The 23,808-nt window shown below is 43.5% G+C and overlaps 1 protein-coding gene across 1 annotated transcript; it reads right to left on the bottom strand.

Annotated features, from left to right (window-relative positions):
- Nucleotides 1-5,516: 5,516 nt before the first annotated feature.
- On the bottom strand, nucleotides 5,517-19,631 carry LOC142185488 (vomeronasal type-2 receptor 26-like). Its single transcript, XM_075260919.1, has 7 exons — nucleotides 19,504-19,631; nucleotides 18,783-19,071; nucleotides 10,720-11,523; nucleotides 8,476-8,697; nucleotides 7,876-8,013; nucleotides 6,823-6,949; nucleotides 5,517-6,418 (listed from the first exon to the last, which is right to left on the bottom strand). Exons 1-7 carry the CDS (start codon nucleotides 19,629-19,631, stop codon nucleotides 5,517-5,519), a joined length of 2,610 nt encoding a protein of 869 aa, XP_075117020.1.
- Between the last annotated feature and the right edge of the window lie 4,177 nt (nucleotides 19,632-23,808).

Genomic DNA, 23,808 nt, shown 5'->3' with positions numbered 1-23,808 from the left:
GTGACCACATTGAGCATGGAGAAAAGAAAGAAGACCAAAGAACTGCCTGAGGACTTGAGAAGCAAAATTGTGAGATAGCATGAGCAATCTCAAGGCTGCAAGTCCATCTCCAAAGACCTGAATGTTCCTGTGTCTACCGTGCGCAGTGTCATCAAGAAGTGTAAAGCCCATGGCACTGTGGCTAACCTCCCTAGATGTGGACGGAAAAGAAAAAATGATGAAAGATTTCAACGCAAGATTGTGCGGATGGTGGAAAAAGAACCTTAACTAACATCCAAACAAGTTCAAGCTGCCCTGCAGTCCGAGGGTACAACAGTGTCACCCCGTACTATCCGTCGGCGTCTGAATGAAAAGGGACTGTATGGTAGGAGACCCAGGAAGACCCCACTTCTTACCCAGAGACATAAAAAAGTCAGGCTGGAGTTTGCCAAAACTTACCTGAGAAAGCCAAAAACGTTTTGGAAGAATGTTCTCTGGTCAGATGAGACAAAAGTAGGAAAAGGCATCAACATAGAGTTTACAGGGGAAAAAAAAGAGGCCTTCAAAGAAAAGAACATGGTCCCTACAGTCAAACATGGCGGAGGTTCCCTGATGTTTTGGGGTTGCTTTGCTGCCTCTGGCACTGGACTGCTTGACCGTGTGCATGGCATTATGAAGTCTGAAGACGACCAACACATTGTGCAACATAATGTAGGGCCCAGTGTGAGAAAGCTGGGTCTCCCTCAGAGGTCAGGGGTCTTCCAGCAGGATAATGACCCAAAACACACTTCAGGTCAGCACTAGAAAATGGTTTGAGAGAAAGCACTGGAGACTTGTAAAGTGGCAGCAAGTCCAGACCTGAATCCCATAGAACACCTGTGGGGGAGAGATCTCTTGGTGGCAGTTTGGAGAAGGCCCCCTTCACATCTCAGGGGGGACCTGGAGCAGTTTGCCAAAGAAGAAGGGTCTAAAATTCCAGCAGAGCCTTGTAAGAAACTCATTGCTGGTTACCGGAAGCGGTTGTGCGCAGTTATTTTGTCTAAAGGTTGTGCTACCAAGTATTAGGCTGAGGGCGCCAATATTTTTATCCGGCCCATTTTTGGAGTTTTGTGTAAAATGATCAATGATTTGACTATTTTTTTCATTCTCTTTTGTGTTTTTTCATTGCAAGCAAAATAAATGAAGATATTACCAAAGAGTTTGTGCTTGCAATCATTTTCTGGAAGAAACTGAGTATTATCTGACAGAATTGCAGGGGTGCCAATACTTTTGGCCAACACTGTAATCTGTATACACACTTTGTCAAAACATGTAGGTAGAGCACTGCAACTGCCAGCTGCCCATGTACCCAGATGGCCTCTGATGTAAACTAAGCCAAAAAATAGGAGGTGTAAAGTTATACTAGTCAGTCTAAGAATATAACAAATTCATCAAAGAGCATCAGACACTTAAATAAGTCTGGCACAGTTTAAGACTGTCTAGTCTAAGTTTGCACTGCCTATCTTTTAGAGAGTACTGATAAATCTGCTCCATTATGTGTAACAATACAGACAGGCAGAGTTGCACTAAAATCTGTTGATATAGTGATTACTAAACAGGACCAGCCATAACAATCCTATTATCATTACTTACAATAGAGCAGTATTATCCCTTGGCATCTCTCTGAATGTCGGCTTTTGATCATCATGCACCAACCCATTCACTGATATAATGGCGCCGATGATCATGTCTCCGGGATGGTATAGCCCATGTTCTGCCATGTTATATTCTGCACTGGATGTTTGCAGAATGAATAATAAAATGAGTATAAATAGTACAAGTAAAGGTAAATGGGAATCACATACAGAATGCATTATACATCCAACTCCTGATATCAAATATCAGAATTAAAACAAAGACTCTTCTGCGCTTTCTCTTCTGGATATTGGTTGTGGATATGTATACGAGAGGCCCCATAAGCTGCATACACAGAGATGTGATGACTGGTGTCATTGGTGTCTGTATTACATGCAGGGCAGGGACCAGACATTTATAAGCCCAGATCTTTTCTTCTGTAACTTGCTCCAGTTATTGTAAGGACAGGTTGATATTATCTCTTCTATATTCAGTTACAGTAAATTTTATGTTAGTCACAATGTGAGCACCAACATCCCTCCCATCTGAGCGCCCGAGAATTGTCTGGATTGTGATAAATACGATGATTATATTGTTTGTCTCCCACAACATCTGCACTCTCTAGGTGGACCGGCTGTATATATCATTTAGACAAAGTGACATTGTTGGGCTGATGGTACACTTCCATAGCCTTGTATTGTCAGAGGGACATTCCTCGTAGCCCAGCAATGCTGTTAAGCTGTAAGGCTGACCCTTCTCACAGTGCAAGAATATCAGTACCAATATCTCTGGCACCAGTACTCTACACTATGTTTTATAGATAGGTTCCTAGGAATCCTGACAGTGTCATACACAATGTTTAATAAATAGGTTCCTAGGAGCCCTGACAGTATTCTACACTATGTTTTATAGATAGGATCCTAGGAGCCCTGACAGTATTCTACACTATGTTTTATAGATAGGATCCTAGGAGCCCTGACAGTGTTCTACACTATGTTTTATAGATAGGTTCCTAGGAATCCTGACAGTGTCATACACTATGTTTTATAAATAGGTTCCTAGGAGTCCTGACAGTATTCTACACTATATTTTATAGATAGGTTCCTAGGAATCCTGACAGTGTTATACACTATGTTTTATAGATAGGCACCTAGGAATCCTGACAGTGTCATACACTATGTTTTATAGATAGGTTCCTAGGAATCCTGACAGTATTCTACACTATGTTTTATAGATAGGATCCTAGGAGCCCTGACAGTATTCTACACTATGTTTTATAAATAGGTTCCTAGGAGTCCTGACAGTATTCTACACTATATTTTATAGATAGGTTCCTAGGAATCCTGACAGTGTCATACACTATGTTTTATAGATAGGTTCCTAGTAGCCCTGACAGTGTTCTACACTATGTTTTATAGATAGGTTCCTAGGAATCCTGACAGTGTTATACACTATGTTTTATAGATAGGTTCCTAGGAGCCCTGACAGTGTTCTACACTATGTATTATAGATAGGTTCCTAGGAGCCCTGACAGTATTCTACACTATGTTTTATAGATAGGTTCCTAGGAGCCCTGACAGTATTCTACACTATGTTTTATAGATAGGTTCCTAGGAGCCCTGACAGTGTTCTACACTATGTTTTATAGATAGGTTCCTAGGAGCCCTGACAGTGTTCTACACTATGTTTTATAGATAGGTTCCTAGGAGCCCTGACAGTATTCTACACTATGTTTTATAGATAGGTTCCTAGGAGCCCTGACAGTATTCTACACTATGTTTTATAGATAGGTTCCTTGGAGCCATAACAGTGTTCTACACTATGTTTTATAGATAGGTTCCTAGGAATCCTGACAGTGTTATACACTATGTTTTATAGATAGGTTCCTAGGAGCCCTGACAGTATTCTACACTATGTTTTATAGATAGGTTCCTAGGAGCCCTGACAGTATTCTACACTATGTTTTATAGATAACAAATCAAATCAAATCTTGGACCCGAGCCACCAAAGTGAAACAAATTGAAACCTGAGAAGTTCTCCCTGGGATCTGGGTTTCAAACCACTACATATCACATACTGATGGCCTATACTTTGAGGGCCACACAATCCCTTTCATTGTGCAGTAGATAACAATAAACAATGTAATTCCCTGTATCTGATTCTAGTTTACTTCACAAGAGACACATCAAGTAATTGAGTTACTTTACACAGATTCAACTATTTATCACCTACCACTCACCCTCCAGAGTTCTGTTCATTCCCTTTCCCTGGATTATGGCTCCCAAACCCATTCACAAAGTTTAAGTCTGTACCATAACATTATACTTCTGCATGTGAATCATCTGTACTCTCACCTGTTTGTTCCAAACCTCAATTTATTCTGAGCATCTTTATTCCTTATAGGGGAGAAGGAACCCTCTATTTGAGTCTTGTATTGGCAGCTCTGTGTTAGCTAGGGGTGCAAATTTCTGCAAGGAAGGCAAGTGTAATGCTGGGATGTATAATCAGAGGTATAACCAGTACAATATTGGGCTGTGTAGCTAGAGGAATTACCAGTAGGATGTTGGGCTGTATGCTAGAGGTATTACCAGAAGGATGTTCAGCTGTATAGCTAGATGTATAACCAGTAGGATGTTGGGCTGTATAGCTAGGTGTATAACCAGTAGGTCTCTTACCTTTAGATGTGATCTCCACCGCGCCATTCCTTAGAAATACTGTATTTTACCGGTATGTAAATTAATTCTCTGTCAGCGATGGGGGTGTCCCCACTGCTGCTCGAGAACACGATCCTGTGACGCCTCTATCTTCGGCTGGATCCTCCCCTTCTCTGTCGTCTTCCTCTTGCGTCACCTCCGACGCATGTGCAGTTGGCTCTGCCAGTGAGACACCAGCAGAGCCGAGTGCGAATGCCGGCCGGCGGCCATTTTTGGGAGGCCGCTCCTGCATTGAACTTCAAGAGCAAGAGCGGCCTCCCAAAAATGGCCGCCGGCCTGATCGCTGCCAGAGAACTAATTTACATACCGGTAAAAACCGGTATTTCTAAGGAACGGCGCGGCAGAGATCACATCTAAAGGTAAGAGACGAATAGCCTTTCTAAAGGCTATTCCAACATCTTATCCACAAAAAAGAGGTTTTAATGGTAGAATTGCAGCTAGTGTGATGAAATCCGGTAACAGGTCCTCGATAAGGACCCAGCATTCGTTTTGTTTTTTTCATCCCCACATTATAAGACCCATTATTACTTTTTTTATCTACATTTATGAGGACTTGTGTTTTGCAGGACAAATTGTATACTTCAATGGCAGAATTTGAGGTTCAAATTTTTTATTGGTATTGTAGGAGGGAATAAAATGGGAAATCTTTCTGATATTTATATTAGATATTAGATCACAATTATATTAGAAACTAAAGCAGGTTTAAAATTCATATCTTATTATTGTAAATATACTGCATTTGGTGTCATATACACCTTTTATCTGTGAACGGATACAGCCATTTTGGGGTTTTATTCAAATAATACTAGAAATGGACCCAGGAAGGAGACGTCATTCCTATATATGTTCCATTACTTATAAATCCTCACTAAACTTAGGCTAGAGTCACATCTGCGTTCGTGGAGCCCCCCGGATGGAAACCTTTAGGAAGCCCACAGACTCCATGGACTATAATGGAGTCTGTGTGGTTTCCACATGAAACATGCGTAGAAAAAAGTGCTGCTTGGAGTGCTTTTCTTTCCGCATTTTTCATGCTCAGAAGGGAATGGAATCCCCAAACACAGATGTGAACCAAGCCTTAGGCTGGAAACATTGCATAACAATGGCGTTTTTCTAAAACATGCTGTGTGTGAATTGACTCTAAACAAAGATTTTTGTCTTTATTTATCCTACTCATTTTAGACAGATAAATGATCTTTAACTAGCACATTATGTAAATCGCATTGGAGACTTTCTCCCTCCCATCTTCTTCTTTCCTGCTGTATGTAAGATTATGAAACATTTGGGAAGGAAAATACAGCCCAGTACCCCAGCAGCTGATACCAGGATGGCAAATACTTCTACGGCTACTGTGTACTTCCCTTTGGTGCTCAGGTACCCTGGTATGAAGGGAATCCAGGCACTGAAGAAGACCAACATGCTGAATGTAATGAACTTTGCTTCATTGTATCTGTCAGGTAGATTCCGAGCAGGAAAAGCTATGACCAAACATCCCATTGCAAGACAACCAATGTATGACAGCATTACATAGAAGCCAACGTGCTCATCACATTCAATGACTATCAGTCCAGGCTGTGAGTGGATGTCCAAAATTGGGGTAGGAGGACATGTTCCCAACCACACGACGCAGAAGAGAACCTGAACAGAAGAGCTGAAACTTACAATGAAGCATGGAACCTTCTTCCCCATGAATCTTCTCAACCGGCTTGCAGGTTTGGTAGCTCGAAAGGCCAGAACAACAAGTATAGTTTTTGCCAGCATGGAGGACACTGAGCCTGTGAAAAACACTCCAAAAATTGTTTGACGTAGTAAACATGTTATCTGCCCTGGATGGCCAATGAAGAGTAGACAGCTGCCGAATGTAAACGTGAGGGACAAAAGAAGGAGGAAACTTAGGTATCTGTTGGTGGCCTTAATGACTGGAGAGTTCCAGTAATGGACGAAGATGGCAAGGGTTACCAGAGAAGCTATCAGAAGCACTATGGCACTGCAGGCAAGGGTTGTACCCAATGTTTCTTCATAGGACAGATAGGTGACTTGTTTTTGAATACATTCATCTTTCTTCTCATTTGGCCATAGGTCATCTGGGCATTGCCAGCAGCTGATCATGTCTGCAGGAAAGAATTGAGGACACTGTTAAGCTGGCCATGGCCTTTAAATAGTTGTCAACAATTCCTAACAAACTCGCCATGCACATGCTTGATTACGGCAAGTGTGAATATGTTTTTAATGGTAAGTGAGGAATAGGTCACCCTTTTACACTTCCGGTAACTTATCTCCCTTAAGAGCAAAGGACTAGGCATGTTGAGTTTCAATATGCCCAATCCTTATTTCTTATAACACTTCATTATACAATTATTCATTATAATTCATTATAATATTTGCAGAGCAAACCTTGGCTAGGCATTTTCTACACAACAATTCTGTGGAAGCTACATAGCAGGTTTGGCCAACCTAGACCTATCGTATATGGGTGCCATATACTGTATATTATGAGGGTGCCATCTCTTCTTACCAGTGTCATTGGTAAATTCTCCTCTGGGACAGGTGACACAGTCATAGCAGCAGGGTGGCTTTCCTTTCAGTATCACCTTCCTGGATCCTGGTGGACAGCTGTCACTGCAGACTGAACGTGGAGGCTTCTAGAAGAGGAACAGAAATGTGTGGGCATGGACCAAAGTCCATTCTTGAATATCCTTTAACAGAACCCAAATTGTTAAGTGATAATTGAGCCAAGAGGCAGTCGCGTAAATACTGCAGACCCTGGATTATAGTGATCAGAGACCCAGGCAAGGCGAGGAACATAAAAAAAACCTGTTACTTACCTCTCCTGTGCTCCGGCAGTCTTTGATAACAAGAATAATAATAATCTTTATTTATGTAGCGCCAACATATTCCGTAGTACTTTACAAATCAGAGGACAATATGAGACATTACGATGTGACCTATTTGGTGACATTCCAGACATCACGTGTGCCAGGCTGACATCATTATGTGTAGCAACGCCGATCTGGCTCACGTGATGTCTGTACCAACATTGAAGTGGGCTGAAAGCAGCAGCAAGTGTGCCTGTGCCCGGAAAAGATAAGTAATGGTGGTTTTTATGTTTATCACCTACCCTGGATCTCTGAAAAGACCCCAGAGTATAATAATTGTTCATGGGTGGTCTACTATGGGGCATAATACCGTGTAGGGGCCACTATGGGACATAATACTGTGTGAAAATTCGACTATGGGGCATAATACTGTGTGCAGGGGCCACTATGGGACATAATACTGTGTGCAGCGGCCACTATGGGACATAATACTGTGTGCAGGGGCCACTATGGGACATAATACTGTGTGCAGGGGCCACTATGGGGCATAATACCGTGTAGGGGCCTCTATGGGGCATAATACTGTGTTCAGGGGCCACTATGGGGCATAATACTGTGTACAGGGGCAATTATGACCGACTTTTTTTGGTCCCCCTTTTTTTACCTCCCCCCATACAGCATATCATCTCCTATTTATGGCCCCAACACAGTTTCTTCCCCACACAGAGTAGCAGCTGATAATATTTACTCACCTGTCCACGCTCCTGTCCACGCCGCCCTCCACTGCCACCAAGGACGTGCTTCAGCGGATGCTGACGAGCGCTGGGACACTGTACATCACGTCCTGGCATTCTCCAGCATTGTGACATGAGATAGCAGTAGAGCGCAACCTGGACAGGTGAGTAAAAATTGTTGGCTGATACCTATTGCCATAACACAATAAATAGCAGCCAATTTTTAAAAAATGCCGCCCCCCAGATGATTCCATGAGGCGCCGCCTGAAGCCATTACCTCATAGAATATGCGCTTCTAGAATTGCATATTAACTTCATCTCTTTTTTTTACCGTTTTTCTGCTTTTCTATTTCTTTGGCTCATGTAAAATGGATGCCACATAGATGTTATTTGTTGTTCTACACAGACCCAGAGACTTTCATTGGCGTGATACATCCATGTGAAAAAAAAGAATATCTAACAAAATTGTATAATGTATGTGAATTGCAGGTGTGTGAATAAGGTCTTAGATATCAGGCAGTCATTGGCCATTTTGGTCATTTTACAGCGGTGGGCTACTAAAGTAAAGACAGGCCTCACTGTTGCCATGAAGCAGGAATACACAAGATGTTGGCCTACCTGCGCTTGATGAACGGCCCATACAATAGCAGATGTATTGACAGACACATCTTCTCCACGACTAGATGTGACATTTCCAACACTAACAGGGGTAAGTCTCTTCTTACTGCTAATAACCCAGTTAACCAGATCATACACAGGAGCAGCATCTCCATGTCCGTCCAAGTACACGTCCTCTCCAACCGTATTAGTGAAATGTACTCTCCGTAGATATGGATGAAGCTGCAGAAGAAGAGACAATATTTAGTGAGGAACGACAGTCACTAGTGATATTACTGTGAGTGGTTATAAACAATCTGAGGGGATTAACTCCTTTAACCCCTTCCCACTCTGCACCGTACTATTACGTCATCCTGAGCAAACGGTTAAAGGAATTCTATCATTAAGAAAACGTTATTTATCTCTTGGCTTTATTATGAAGGTCCGTGCCGCCATCTTTGAATTTTGTCTTCTTTCTTCATTATGGTAATTCTGCTCGGAAAGCACATGCGGCACTCTTCTCCGTTCCAGTGCCACCTCAGTCTCCTGTCTCCTCCTCTTCACTCCTCTTCTTACCACAAACTGGCCGACGAACGTGCAACAGACAAAATTCAAAAACAGCGGCACGGACCTTCAAAATAAAGTTAAGAGATGAATAGCATTTGTATAAGTTTGCACTATCCTAAAATAGTGGTTTTTTTATCTCGTATGGTGAATGCCATTTTGGTTCAGGCGTTCCTAATCTATCAATCTGTCAGGCTAGGTTCATGTGCTGATTTCTGTACTTTGTATGTTAATTAGAAATGAGCGAATCGAAGCTGATGAAGTGGAATTCTATCCGAATTTCAGGAAATATTCGATTCGCAACGAATCCAGATTTCCTCACGCTTCGTGGTAACGAATCGTATTTTTTTATAAAATGGCTGCTGCACATCTTAGGACATGGGCAAGGAACTCTAGGAACAGAGATCACCCACAGTGTCATACATACAGCCAATCAGCATCCAGCCCTGTGATGTCACAGCGCTTTAACCCCCTCGCGACTGCCCATGGCATCAGGAGCGGATGTTAGCTGTAACTGACAGCTAACACCCTGCTCCATAACTACCGTAATAACCCCTTGGATGCCGGAATCAAACATGACCGCGGCATCTAAGGGGTTCCGCCACGCTACATGTCCCCTTCATCACCCCCTTTGGCGAGATCGGAGGGTGCCGATATGCATCATCTGCAGCCCGGGGTCTGGCCAGTGACACCAGGCAGCTAGTAGCCCCCAGTACCTGGTTGAACCTGCCAAGAAGGGAGGAAGTCAGCCTATGTGTATGCATAGGCAGACTTCCTCTGTAGACTGGCGATACCATATTTATATTGGATTTATTATGTTTTACTGCTTTTACTAATAAAATGTCACTTTTTGAAAATGAATGTCTTTCCTGGGGTCACCGTATTCTGACGCCTGTAACTTTTTAACTGTTTTGTTGATGGAGATATCCAAGGGCTTTTTATTTGTGGGACAAGTTGTAGTTTTTATTGTTACCAATTTTTGGTATGTTTGATTTCTTGATCACTTTTTATTGGTATTTTTTCGGGAGAAGCAAAGTGACCAAAATATGTTAATTTACTTCATGGGAGCAATAATATTTCTCTCACTGCTCCAAAGGACTCATTTGCATATTAACAATAATTACGATATCTGCAACAAAATATAGGTTGACATCTGCCGTTGGACTTCGAACCCCACAAATGGAAACCTAATCTGCACAAAAATAAAATAAATAAAAGTTGTAAATCCCTCCTTTCCCTAGAATGCATATAAAAGTAGAAAATGACTGGGAAACACATACACATTAGGTATCCCTGTGTCTGACAGTGCCCGGTCTACTGAATATAGGGGATCTACAGTGCTCCTGTTCCGTCAGGAAGGGGTTAATAGGAGCACTGCAGATACCCTATATTCAGCCAGGCTGAATTCCAAGTGGGGGAAAAAAACTCAGTTCTCAAGCTCAGGAAAGGGGCAGACAGACAACCAAAACACCCCCTCCCCTTCCCCAGCACCCAGCAACTACCGAACCCAAAAACTCCGACCATTTTAATTTTGAAATTTTCCAGTAGCTGCTGCATTTCCCCCCCTCGGCTTATACACGAGTCAATAAGTTTTCCCAGTTTTTTGTTTTAAAATAGGGGCCTCGGCTTATATTCGGGTCGGCTTATACTCGAGTATATACGGTATCTGTTATGGTGTATGATAAAGGTCATTCAAGTCACCTTCCATGGAAGTCGGTAAGATGGTGCTGTTCTCTCTCTGTGCAATTCTTTCCAGGACTTAGAGACCATAAACATATGAAGAGCGTGAGCCAAGGCATATATGGCGTTATACACCTGATAGCTGTCCACCACAGTCTCTAATCCCATCATCATCTTTTTCCTTGCCATGTTATGTTTGCATGTACGATAGAGAACACTACCGTTGACATTTTCACAATCATACATGACAAACTTAAAAAAATAAGTAAACTTGCAAACTGTGTATTGGTCCAGTGTGACGTTCCAGAGAAAAGGCATGAGTCCGGGAATTTCCAATTTTTTTATCTGAATTCCAACGTTCCCATGAAATTGATTGAGGTCCTTAGTGTCTGTAAGTGGGATCTGAAGATAGTCCAGGTCCGTAAGGAAGATCCAGACTTTCTTTGTACTTGTCAATTTCTTAAGTAATCGGTATAATTTAAAAGTAAACTCCAGATCAGCCCAGAAGACAATAACAGTTGCTGAGGATTTAGAAATAACGTTGGCCATTTGTAGGTGTTCAATAGACTCGTGATTGGTGGAGCTGAGGAACTTTTCGGTGAACTCAATACATCCCCCTCCTCTCATAATGGAAGATTTTAACTTCTGGATTGAATCTTCATTGCTGTCAACATCTGAATAAATAATTCCAACCCAAGTCCAACCAAAATGCTTCAGCACCAAATTCAGTGCATTGTGTAGATGGACGGAGCTGGGGACCGTGCGGTAGAAATATGGAAACATCAACTTGTTACTTAGAAGAGGGTCAGTGGCACCATAGCTGATCTGTAATAGAGAAGAAGACATCTACAAGTCTGACTTATGTGTCACCACCATACATGACATATAACGTCAAATACATTGGATTGGATATTACTAATCCAAAATTAAGAAGATTTGGTGGATTCCAAGTTGACAAATGAGGACAACTCAAGATCTGTTCACTTTTGTTTTGTGGCTTCCCCCCATAAGGGGGTTGTCCAGTTACAGACAAATATTGAGAGACAAATTCTATTGTTTGTATAATGCAAAGTTATCCAGTAGGGTTGAGCCGATCTTAACTTTTCAGGATCAATTTTTAAATCCGATTTCCGATCATTTTTCATTCGAACCCGATCTCGATCCCAATTCCGATCCCAATGCAAGTCAATGGGATTTTTTTTACTAATCAGAGATCGGATTTTAAAAACAATCCTATTCACTATACAGCATAGAATCTAAGAAATGAACGCTTTAATTGTTAGAATCCACGCTGTGTAGTGATTTTTTTAAATCAGTAAGTAGCCAGAGGATTTTTTTTTTAATCCTCTGGCTACTTAGTCCCCCTGGTGTCCACTTACCTGCAGAGATGGCTGGTCCAGTGCCCAGTGTTCTCCTTCTTCGCCTCGCTGCCCCCGCCTCCCAGGTAAGGAGAGTGTGGGCGGGTACAGGGCTGGGAGACGTGATGTTTCCCCTCCCAGTACTCACCCACACTCTCCTAAGCCACAAGCCCTGCCTTCTTCCTAGCTCTTTAACACTAACCTGGGAGGTGGGGTCAGCGAGGCAAATAATAACAGCGAGCACCGGACCAGCCATCTCTGCAGCTAAGTAGCTAATAGAGATGTTAGCTAGTTTACCATTAGAATAAATGGACGCAGCCGGCGCACAGGGGGTTAAGGCTGTGTGCCGGCTGCTTCCATTCATTCCTATGGAACCGCAGCGGAGCCTTCACAGTGAGTATACACTCTGCTCAGAATGAGCGGAGCGTATACTCAATGTGAAGGCTTACATTGTTAGCTTTTACCACAATGCTTGGCCAGTAGCAAAGCTTTGTGGGAAATAATCACCGATCTCGATCCCACCTAAAAACATCGTGTTCGGAATTCCGATCGCGATCGTGAAATTTTTTCGATCGCTGATCGGAATCCGATCTTTTCCTAATACGATTGCTCAACCCTATTATCCAGTTTACCAATATACTTTCTGTATCAATTGCTAACATTTGTCTAGATCTCTGCTTGCTGTCATTCATTCTGCTTACCAGTGTTCGGGAAAATACTTTGGGAAAGTATTTTAAATACAAATATTAAATACTACTTCAAAAGTATTTGAAAAATACTAAAATACTTGAAAAATGTAAACAAAAAATTTAATAAAAACAAAAAAAGGAACAATTTAACATAGGCTAAAAGAAGCTAATTTACAGTATTTCATGACACAATCATACAGTAATATATTCCCGATCGGATACTTTAAAAAAAAACAAAAAAAAAAAAAAACAACAACAGCATATAATACGTTAAAAATGTAGAAATTGTTCGTTTTTATCATTAAAAAATTAACAAGTTAACACAGCGTGGGCGAGATTCTCATCAATTCTCGGGACACATGAGAAAATTCTTTGAACGTATTTTACATGTTTTAAAAAAGGATATTAATTTAGTTTTTTTATATTTGATATAATTATATTCAATTTTTAATTTGAAATCAGCTTTTTATTTTAATTTTTAATAGCGTGGTAAGAAAAACGTAAACCGTACGTCCGATTTTAAAAATTTGCCTCGGTGTTGGGGATTGTAAAATAAAAACTAAACCATGATGTAATTAAATAACTTACTCTTAAGTGCTTAAGGAAGTTGGACATTGAGTTTATTTGACCCGTGATTACAGGCCTTGCAGTAAGCAGACACTTTCTGTCTTCTGCTGCTTCGGATTAGTCTTGTTAATTTTCAAAAAAGTTCCATCCAAAATTGCAGGGAGATGTAAGTCTTCGAGATCTGAATCATTGTCGGTTGCGTCCCCTTCACTGGTATTATGATTTTCCTCCATTTTTGAATTCATTTTACGGAATGGATTACGCGATCGGGATGATTAAAAACTAAAAATAAATCACGCTTCACTACAAGGCGGACTTGCGTTGCTGGAACGCGCTGGAATTTTCCCTCTTCTCGTCACACCTCGCACGAGATACAAGAAACTAGAGTGATGACGTGACTCGCAGTGTTGGGGTTTTTTTTAAGTGCGGTGAGGCGGGTTATTTAAATTACAACATTTGTTTTGAATTTAGACAGTAATTAAAATACGTAAAATACTTCCTAAGGCTAAGGCCCCACGGGCCGTATCTGCAGTACTAAAGTGCTGCGGGAAGAACCGCTGCATGAATGCATTGCGCTTTTAAAAGAAAGTTCACAGAGTTTTCCTCTGCGGACTTTCTCTTAACATTATATCTAAGGGAAAGCCTCCGGTGTTTCCGTAGATATAATTAACATGCTGCAATTTGCAAAGCCGCAACGGCTTTGCAAATCGCAACGTGTCCGCGCTGCGATCTTTTCCGCAAAGTGGGGATGGGATTCGCATGAATCCCATCCACTTTGCCTGCACTGTATGACGCCGCGATTTTTCCTGCAGCATCTCCACTGCGGGCAAATCGCAGCGTTTCCGGTCCGTGGGGCCCCAGCCTAAAAGTATTTTAATTACAAATACAAAATACTGAAAAAAAAAGTATTTTAATTACAAAATACAAATACCTGACAAGTATTTTAAATACTCCCGAACACTGCTGCTTACATTCAGTGGATAGAAATCAATCCATGGTCATGTGATGGACACACAGCTGCATAGTTCGTTACAATCATAGGTTAGTAATCAGTCATCTGCTTGGTAACGAGCTTTGCACCCGTATGTCTATACAGGTGCACAATACAATACAATGGAAACCCATCAACAATGCCCCAAATCAGTGTCCCAACTGATAACAGGTATTATTTCCCTCTATGACTTGATTTAAGCTAACCATGGCGCCATTTCCCCTGTGTTGCATTGGTGCCGCCAGTTTGGGGTGGATCACTGGCCACCAGATTGAGGTCTGAGGCCAGCGATACAATGCCATGACAGCCGGGAGCCTATTGAAGGCTACCAGGTTAATCTGTCACTAAATTCTATTTCAGGTTGTTCTGTGCAGCCTGTAATAGAAGAGCCACAACTTTGCAATACATTGTATTAGTTCAAGACCTATAGGGAGTCAAAAATATTAAGAATAGAAAGAATTAAATATTCAGTTCAAGCCCCTTCCCCTAGAATACATATAAAAGTACAGAAATAAAGTGGAACACATTATGTATCCTGTGTCCGAAAGCACAATTTTTATTTTTTTTTAAGATAGGATAATCCTTTAATAGTCCCACCATGGGGAAATTCAGTGTGTTACAGCAGCATGGATAAGACAGTAATAATACAAAATACAAGAGCTCCAAGGTAGAGGCATTACAGCGACAGTAGGTACAGATAAACAGGTAAGGGTAAAATAGTAGAAGGGATATCACAAACTTAAGGATCTTTCAGTTCTCTGTATGGAATGATCTCCGCTTAGCTCTGTGTTGGTTGTAAAGCCAAAGACTTCTGATAGCGCTCCTTCTCCTTCTCACACTTGGGGTGAAGCAGTCAGTCACTGACAATACTGCCCAGTGCAGCAGGGGCAACATGGTAACTCAGTGGTTAGCACTGCAGCCTTGCAGTGCTGGAGTCATGGGTTCAGATCCCACCAGGAGCAACATCTGCAAGGAGTTTGTATGTTCTCCCCATGTTTGTGTGGATTTCCCCCCTTTCTACAAAGACATACTTAAAGAGGACCTTTCATCAGATCGGGCACATGCAGTTCTATATACTGCTGGAAAGCTGACAGTCTTTCCCGATCTGTGCCCGATGTAAAGTGCTATCGGTCCCGGTACCGTAGCGCTTTACAGTCAGAAGGGTGTTTCTGACACTTAGCCAGAGACGCCCTTCTCGCCAGCAGCGCCTATCGTGCTGTACTGTGGAGTGGGGAGGAACGCCCCCTCCTGCTCCTGATAATACTCGTCTATGGATGAGCTGTGTGAGCAGAGGGAGGAGGCGTTCCTCCCCGCTCCACAGTACAGCGCGATAGGCGCTGCTGGGGAGAAGGGTGTCCCTGGCTAAGTGTCAGAAACGCCCTTCTGACTGTAAAGCGCTACTTTACCGGGACCGATAGCACTTTACACCGGGCACAGATCGGGAAAGCCGATAGTGCGCTGAATTCAGCGCACTGTCAGCTTTCCAGCAGTATATAAAACTGCATGTGCCCGATCTGATGAAAGGTCCTCTTTAAATGAATGAAAAAAAATAAAGTACATTGTGATCCCAAAATGGGGCTCACAATCTACATTTAAAAAAAAAAAAAATACTGCCCAGTGCTGTCACAGTCTCATGCATGGGATGTGAGTTGTTCTCCACCATGGAGGTCACCACGGACGGTATCCTTCTGTCACCCACCACTTGTACTGGGTCCAGGGGGCTGCCCAGGACAGAGCTGGCCCTTCTAACCAGCCTGTCAAGTCTATTCCTATCCCTGGTTGATATGCTAATCCCCAGCAGGTCACTCCGAAGAAGATGGCTGATGCCACTACAGAGTTTAAAAAGGTCCTAAGAAATTCCCCCTGGACTCCAAAGGCCCTCAGCCTCCTGAGCAAGTAGAGTCTTCTGTGACCCTTTCTGTGCAGCACCTCCAGGTGATCGGCCCAGTCCAGCTTATTATTGAGGTGCACACCCAGGTACTTATAGGTGTTGACTATCTCAATGCCTGTCCCCTGGATGTCCACTGGTTTTGGAGCATAACTCCGTTTGTGAAAGTCCACCACAATCTAATTGATTTTCCCAGCATTAATCCTAAAGTGGTTCCGCTGGCACCAATCCAAAAAATCCCGGTTCACTTCACTGTACTTCCTGTCATCTTCATCTGTATTGAGGCCTATTATTGCAGAGTCATCAGAATACTCCTGTAAGGAGCAACTAGATGAGTTGCACCTAAAGTCAGCAGTGTACAGCGTGAAGAGGAAAGGGGCAATTAACTGTACCAAGTGGTGCCCCCGTACTACAGATCACAGTGTCAGACACACAGCCCCAGGCTCTCACATACTGAGGGCGGTTTGTCAGGTAGACTAGGATCCATTTGGAACGGTGTTGGTCCACTGCAACAAGGACCAGCTTGTCCCTCAGTAGCACTAGCTATAGGGCGTTAAAAGCAAAAGAGAAATCAAAGAACATTATTCTCACAGTGTTCCCTGGCTTCTCCAGGTGTGAAAGAGCTCTGTGTAAAATACAGGTGACACTTCATTTTGTCTGCACAGTAAAAACAAAGTCTGTAAGAAAATTTGCAGAAACATATTTTTTCTCCAATTCCACCCCATCTTGAATTTTTTTTTCCAGCCTTCCAGTACATCATACAGTTTATTAAATGGTACCATTACAAAGTACAATTTGTCCAGCAAGAATTAAACCCTCATACAACTCTATGAATGGCAAAAAAAAAGTTATGGCTTTTGGAAAGGAGTCAAGAATGAACCTGCAGAAGGAAGGGGCTCAATCTGTTATAAATGGAAGCCATATTTTCTAATGTCACCATTTACTATTCTGTGCAATCTACTGGGAAGCTGGAGAAAAAAATCATAGTGGGGTGGAATTGGGGAAAATAAATGTAGCTGCTCCATATTCTTATGGGATTTGGTTTTACGGCGCTCACTGGCCAGTAAAAATTACATGCTGCTCTTATACTGCAAGTAGTACAAAAATGACAATTATATAATCTGACAACATATTTTTTTTTATATTTTTACGTACAGAAGTATGTATGGGGTATTTATATTTGCAGGTTCTATCACATGAATAAATGCCAATGTGGAACCAGACCCCAGAGGTCTTCGCCAGAGCTCCTGATGGTGGAAATGGACTGGTAAATTCTGGGACCCAGAACCGCAGCCACCCAGAGAGTGTCACATACACAGCGCACCCCAAGTTACGGTGGAACCAGAAAACCACTCACCTAGGTGGGTGAGGAACAGACAAAGATGGACAGCATGGTTGAGTGCAGTAACGGATGATTGCCAGAAGATGGCAGAAGCACCGTAGAGTAGTCATACAGGCCTGGTCGGTACACAGGAGGTCACGCAGTATCTAGGGATAGTCAGGACGTAGTCGAAAAAGCCATACACTGGAGGTCACGAGGTAACAGAGGGTACAGCAGAAGAGTAATCAGACAGGCCAGGTCATATACTGGAGGACACGAGGAACCAAGTCCATAGAGTTCAAGGAGAGATGGCCTTCTGGCAAGCCGGGTTAAACAATGGAGGTCACGAGGTATCAGAATCGCAGGTCAAGAGGAGGTGGTCTAGGAGGCAAGCAGGGTCATACACAAAGGCCAGATAACAGGAACACAATAGGAGGCAGGGAAAGGCAGGACAGGCACGGACAGGAGCGCAGGGTGAGCTGATCCCCAGGAGAACTAAATAGCCAGTGGCAGGCCAAAGCAAGAATGAGGCTTAAATAGCCTCCAGCCCGCCGCTGACCCTCTGAAGTTCCAGGAGGAGAACAACAACCACCACAGACTACTGCAGAGGTTCCGGTCCTCCCCGTGCAGGTGCCGGACATGGCGCAGAAAGCAGAGCAGGCCAGCAGCTTCCGTGCATCGCAGCGGAGGCTTCGGCCTGGGACCTAACACCCACAAGGGATGCTGTGACAAAGCCCAGAAGTGGTGAATAAGAGGGTTTGTTATGTTTAGGGACCTACCCTGGTCTTCTGTCTGAAGAGATCCCAAAGTAAAATAATTCGGCCAAATCTGAAACTGGTTACAGACTTGTTCGCTTATTCCTAAAATGAATGTTTCTATACAAAGGTCATAGACAGCTAGGGAGCCACGTTGCACCCTGTGTTCCTATGGTTTTATACAGAATAAAGAATTTTGTATAGGACAAGACTGTTTGCATCTAGGACAACCACTATATGGCAATTATAGAGGGGTGCCTCTCCTGGGGACTATTAGTCGATGCTAATAGTGACTTTTGCTCTGGTTGGACCAGGACCGTCTATGTATTACATGGTCAGCCATTTATTTGAATCCTCAATGTGTTGTAGTACAAGGTAAATGTATAGTCGGATAACACTGCCCGTGGAGATAGCAACTACAGTATCAGAAGCTGAACCCAGAGTGATCACTCTGAGATCACCAGCCTCGATTTCTACCCCTGTACCATGGCAATAGAAGGACTTCAGTGACCTACCTGTGGGTATCCGTACATCCCAAATGTATTTGCCACCAAATACGAAAGACCTGAAGATGCAAACCCCACCATAGCAAGCAAATCTTGACTCGTACATCTATAATTGGGAATTTGGAAGCCCCGTCCACTTAATATTTCCATGTAAGCTTTCAATGTCATGGCTTCATTCATGAAGGACTCAAAGAGGTGAAATCCCAAAGTGATGTTTGGTAGAAGATCTTCATTCCTATTAATTTCTTCAATGGCAAATAGTACGGTGAGAGCCGTCTGATATTTTTCCTGATAGATTCTATAAGAATAGGGACAATGAGCATGAAGCAATATGTTCTATCTACAGTATATAATATATGTATCTGTCATATGTGTGCTAGGATCAATGGCACTAGAGTCGTTTCGGAAACTGAATCCCCCCCACCATGTATATGTGCTGATGACTTGGATCTACTCTATTGTATTTTTTGTTGTTTTCAGTATGGTTGCACTATTAGAAATTTATGTTTTCCATGTTGGTCTGCAACCATCTTTTCTTGAATAGGAACCTTTGAGAACCCCGAGCTACATGGGGTTTATGGGCTGTCACTGTGACATAGACTTAGTAGAAGTCTCCGTCCATGTAAAACAGAACCACAAAGCAACCAATCAGAATACAGATATGTAGAAAGCTAGGCTGTGATTGGACAATCCAGTCTGTGTTTCCATCCACACTCATAAATCTACTTACAATGCTCGATGATCTTTCATGGGCAATTCTCTGAATGTCGGCTTTTGATCCTCATACATCAAACCATTTACTGATATGATGGCGCCGATGATCATGTCTCCAGGATGGTAAAGCCCGTGTTCTAGCATGTTAATATCCACAGAACATGACGCTTGCCAAATAAAGAATAAAAGATAGAATAGTACAAGTAAATGTGTGTCAGATACAAAGTACATTATACATCCAGCTCTGGAAACCAAGGATGAGAATAAATCATCAATGTGATGAGCCGTCTCCTTGATGTCGGTGATACGTGCAGGCAGGGACCAGACATTTATAAGCCCCAGATGTGTGAGGCCGATGTGGAAGATCTTTTTTTCTGTAACTCACCTGATTATTGAAATGACAGGTTGATGTTATTTTTCTATATTCAGTTTCTGCAAATTGTATCCTGGAGAATTGTCTGGAATATGAAAAGTAAGAAAATTATATTGTTTGTCACCCAGTATATCTGTACTCTCTAGGTGAACAAGCTTTATATGGCACAAAGACAAAGTTGAAGTTTAAAAACTTTGCAGATCTGGGTCTTATATGACATTATGTAGTTTCTGCTTATGACAACTCAGTTAAAGTGGTAATGCTACGAATAGCCCAGGGGTCCCAGTGTGGGACCACTAACAATCACTAGAACAGGGGACCTGTTGCAACAATAACACATTTTATTTATAAAACTACTTATAGACTTATGTATTCTTACTGGTGCATAATGTAGGACTGAACGAAGGTATACAGCCCTGTCTTGAGGAATATCTCTCTTAGCACTTGGAGTGTTGTCTCTCCTGGGAAAAAGGCTCTTCCCTACTGGTCAGGGAAGACACAGATAACTAAATAATAAGACCGCTATGGAGATATTCACCTATTACACTGGCAGAGACAGCAGAGGAAAAGGATTGCTCTAAAGTTGTAGAACTATGACTTAAAGTCACAGTTTCACTGTTATCAACATCTTGTTGTGAATAAGATGGTGAATGAATCATATACTCTGCAATTTTGGACGGTTTGTACCGTGTACCAGGAAAGATAACTTCAGTGCACTTTTGGATTTCTAGCAGTATACTGTATAATACTGCCACAGAAAGTGAGTGGTCCTCTATAAGGGAGCATGTCAGGCAAGGTGGGAAGAAATTGTGTCACGAATAACATTGGACCTATGAGCTCTACACTGTCTACTAGAGATGAGCGAACAGTGTTCTATCGAACACATGTTCGATCGGATATCAGGGTGTTCGCCATGTTCGAATCGAATCGAACACCACGTGGTAAAGTGCGCCAAAATTCGATTCCCCTCCCACCTTCCCTGGCGCCTTTTTTGCACCAATAACAGCGCAGGGGAGGTGGGACAGGAACTACGACACCGGGGGCATTGAAAAAAATTGGAAAAAGTCATTGGCTGCCGAAATCAGGTGACCTCCATTTTAGACGAATAGTGGATTTCAAATCCGGGTCATATGAGAATGTGAACTTTGTGACTATGAGACAGGGATAGCTGTACAGGCAGGGATAGCTAGGGATAACCTTTATTTAGGGGGGAATGTTATTAAAAATAACTTTTTGGGGCTCTATCGGGTGTGTAATTGTGATTTTTGTGAGATAAACTTTTTCCCATAGGGATGCATTGGCCAGCGCTGATTGGCCGAATTCCGTACTCTGGCCAATTAGTGCTGGCCAATGCATTCTATTAGCTTGATGAAGCAGAGTGTGCACAAGGGTTCAAGCGCACCCTCGGCTCTGATGTAGCAGAGCCGAGGCTGCACAAGGGTTCAAACGCACCCTCGGCTCTGATGTAGGAGAGCCGAGGGTGCACTTGAACCCTTGTGCACCCTCAGCTCTGCTACATCAGAGCCGAGGGTGTGCTTGAACCCTTGTGCACACTCTGCTTCATCAAGCTAATAGAATGCATTGGCCAGCGCTGATTGGCCAATGTATTCTATTAGCCTGATGAAGTAGAGCTGAATGTGTGTGCTAAGCACACACATTCAGCTCTACTTCATCGGGCTAATAGAATGCATTGGCCAGCGCTGATTGGCCAGAGTACGGAACTCGACCAATCAGCGCTGGCTCTGCTGGAGGAGGCGGAGTCTAAGATCGCTCCACACCAGTCTCCATTCAGGTCCGACCTTAGACTCCGCCTCCTCCGGCAGAGCCAGCGCTGATTGGCCGAAGGCTGGCCAATGCATTCCTATGCGAATGCAGAGACTTAGCAGTGCTGAGTCAGTTTTGCTCAACTACACATCTGATGCACACTCGGCACTGCTACATCAGATGTAGCAATCTGATGTAGCAGAGCCGAGGGTGCACTAGAACCCCTGTGCAAACTCAGTTCACGCTAATAGAATGCATTGGCCAGCGCTGATTGGCCAATGCATTCTATTAGCCCGATGAAGTAGAGCTGAATGTGTGTGCTAAGCACACACATTCAGCACTGCTTCATCACGCCAATACAATGCATTAGCCAGTGCTGATTGGCCAGAGTACGGAATTCGGCCAATCAGCGCTGGCTCTGCTGGAGGAGGCGGAGTCTAAGGTCGGACCTGAATGGAGACTGGTGTGGAGCGATCTTAGACTCTGCCTCCTCCAGCAGAGCCAGCGCTGATTGGTCGAGTTCCGTACTCTGGCCAATCAGCGCTGGCCAATGCATTCTATTAGCCCGATGAAGTAGAGCTGAATGTGTGTGCTTAGCACACACATTCAGCTCTACTTCATCAGGCTAATAGAATACATTGGCCAATCAGCGCTGGCCAATGCATTCTATTAGCTTGATGAAGCAGAGTGTGCACAAGGGTTCAAGCGCACCCTCGGCTCTGATGTAGCAGAGCTGAGGGTGCACAAGGGTTCAAGTGCACCCTCGGCTCTCCTACATCAGAGCCGAGGGTGCGCTTGAACCCTTGTGCAGCCTCGGCTCTGCTACATCAGAGCCGAGGGTGCGCTTGAACCCTTGTGCACACTCTGCTTCATCAAGCTAATAGAATGCATTGGCCAGCACTGATTGGCCAGAGTACGGAATTCGGCCAATCAGCGCTGGCCAATGCATTCTATTAGCCCGATGAAGTAGAGCTGAATGTGTGTGCTAAGCACACACATTCAGCACTGCTTCATCACGCCAATACAATGCATTAGCCAGTGCTGATTGGCCAGAGTACGGAATTCGGCCAATCAGCGCTGGCTCTGCTGGAGGAGGCGGAGTCTAAGATCGCTCCACACCAGTCTCCATTCAGGTCCGACCTTAGACTCCGCCTCCTCCAGCAGAGCCAGCGCTGATTGGCCGAATTCCGTACTCTGGCCAATCAGCACTGGCTAATGCATTGTATTGGCGTGATGAAGCAGTGCTGAATGTGTGTGCTTAGCACACACATTCAGCTCTACTTCATCGGGCTAATAGAATGCATTGGCCAATCAGCGCTGGCCAATGCATTCTATTAGCGTGAACTGAGTTTGCACAGGGGTTCTAGTGCACCCTCGGCTCTGCTACATCAGATTGCTACATCTGATGTAGCAGTGCCGAGTGTGCATCAGATGTGTAGTTGAGCAAAACTGACTCAGCACTGCTAAGTCTACATTCGCATAGGAATGCATTGGCCAGCCTTCGGCCAATCAGCGCTGGCTCTGCCGGAGGAGGCGGAGTCTAAGGTCGGACCTGAATGGAGACTGGTGTGGAGCGATCTTAGACTCCGCCTCCTCCAGCAGAGCCAGCGCTGATTGGTCGAGTTCCGTACTCTGGCCAATCAGCACTGGCCAATGCATTTCTATGGGGAAAAGTTAGCTTGCGAAAATCGCAAACTGACAGGGATTTCCATGAAATAAAGTGACTTTTATGCCCCCAGACATGCTTCCCCTGCTGTCCCAGTGTCATTCCAGGGTGTTGGTATCATTTCCTGGGGTGTCATAGTGGACTTGGTGACCCTCCAGACACGAATTTGGGTTTCCCCCTTAACGAGTTTATGTTCCCCATAGACTATAATGGGGTTCGAAACCCATTCGAACACTCGAACAGTGAGCGGCTGTTCGAATCGAATTTCGAACCTCGAACATTTTAGTGTTCGCTCATCTCTACTGTCTACCAATAAGTATTTGGACCCATGCAAATGCAGATGAAGATCTCTGCGGTCGTGATGTACGTCACGCTTTCGGATGTTAAATATCGTGTAGGAAACAGCATTGGCATTAGTAACATGCAAGACGCCACGAATTGCAGAGTTGTCCGATTTCGAGAAAGGGGTAATTGTGTGATACCACAGAAATGGTCGATCCTTAAGGGACATAGCAAGC

Source organism: Leptodactylus fuscus, chromosome 11 (genome assembly GCF_031893055.1).
Source record: "Leptodactylus fuscus isolate aLepFus1 chromosome 11, aLepFus1.hap2, whole genome shotgun sequence".
In the NCBI taxonomy this organism is placed as follows: domain Eukaryota; kingdom Metazoa; phylum Chordata; class Amphibia; order Anura; family Leptodactylidae; genus Leptodactylus; species Leptodactylus fuscus.
The sequence above is the reverse complement of the archived record's forward strand: the minus strand, read 5'-3'. Positions and strand labels throughout refer to the sequence as shown.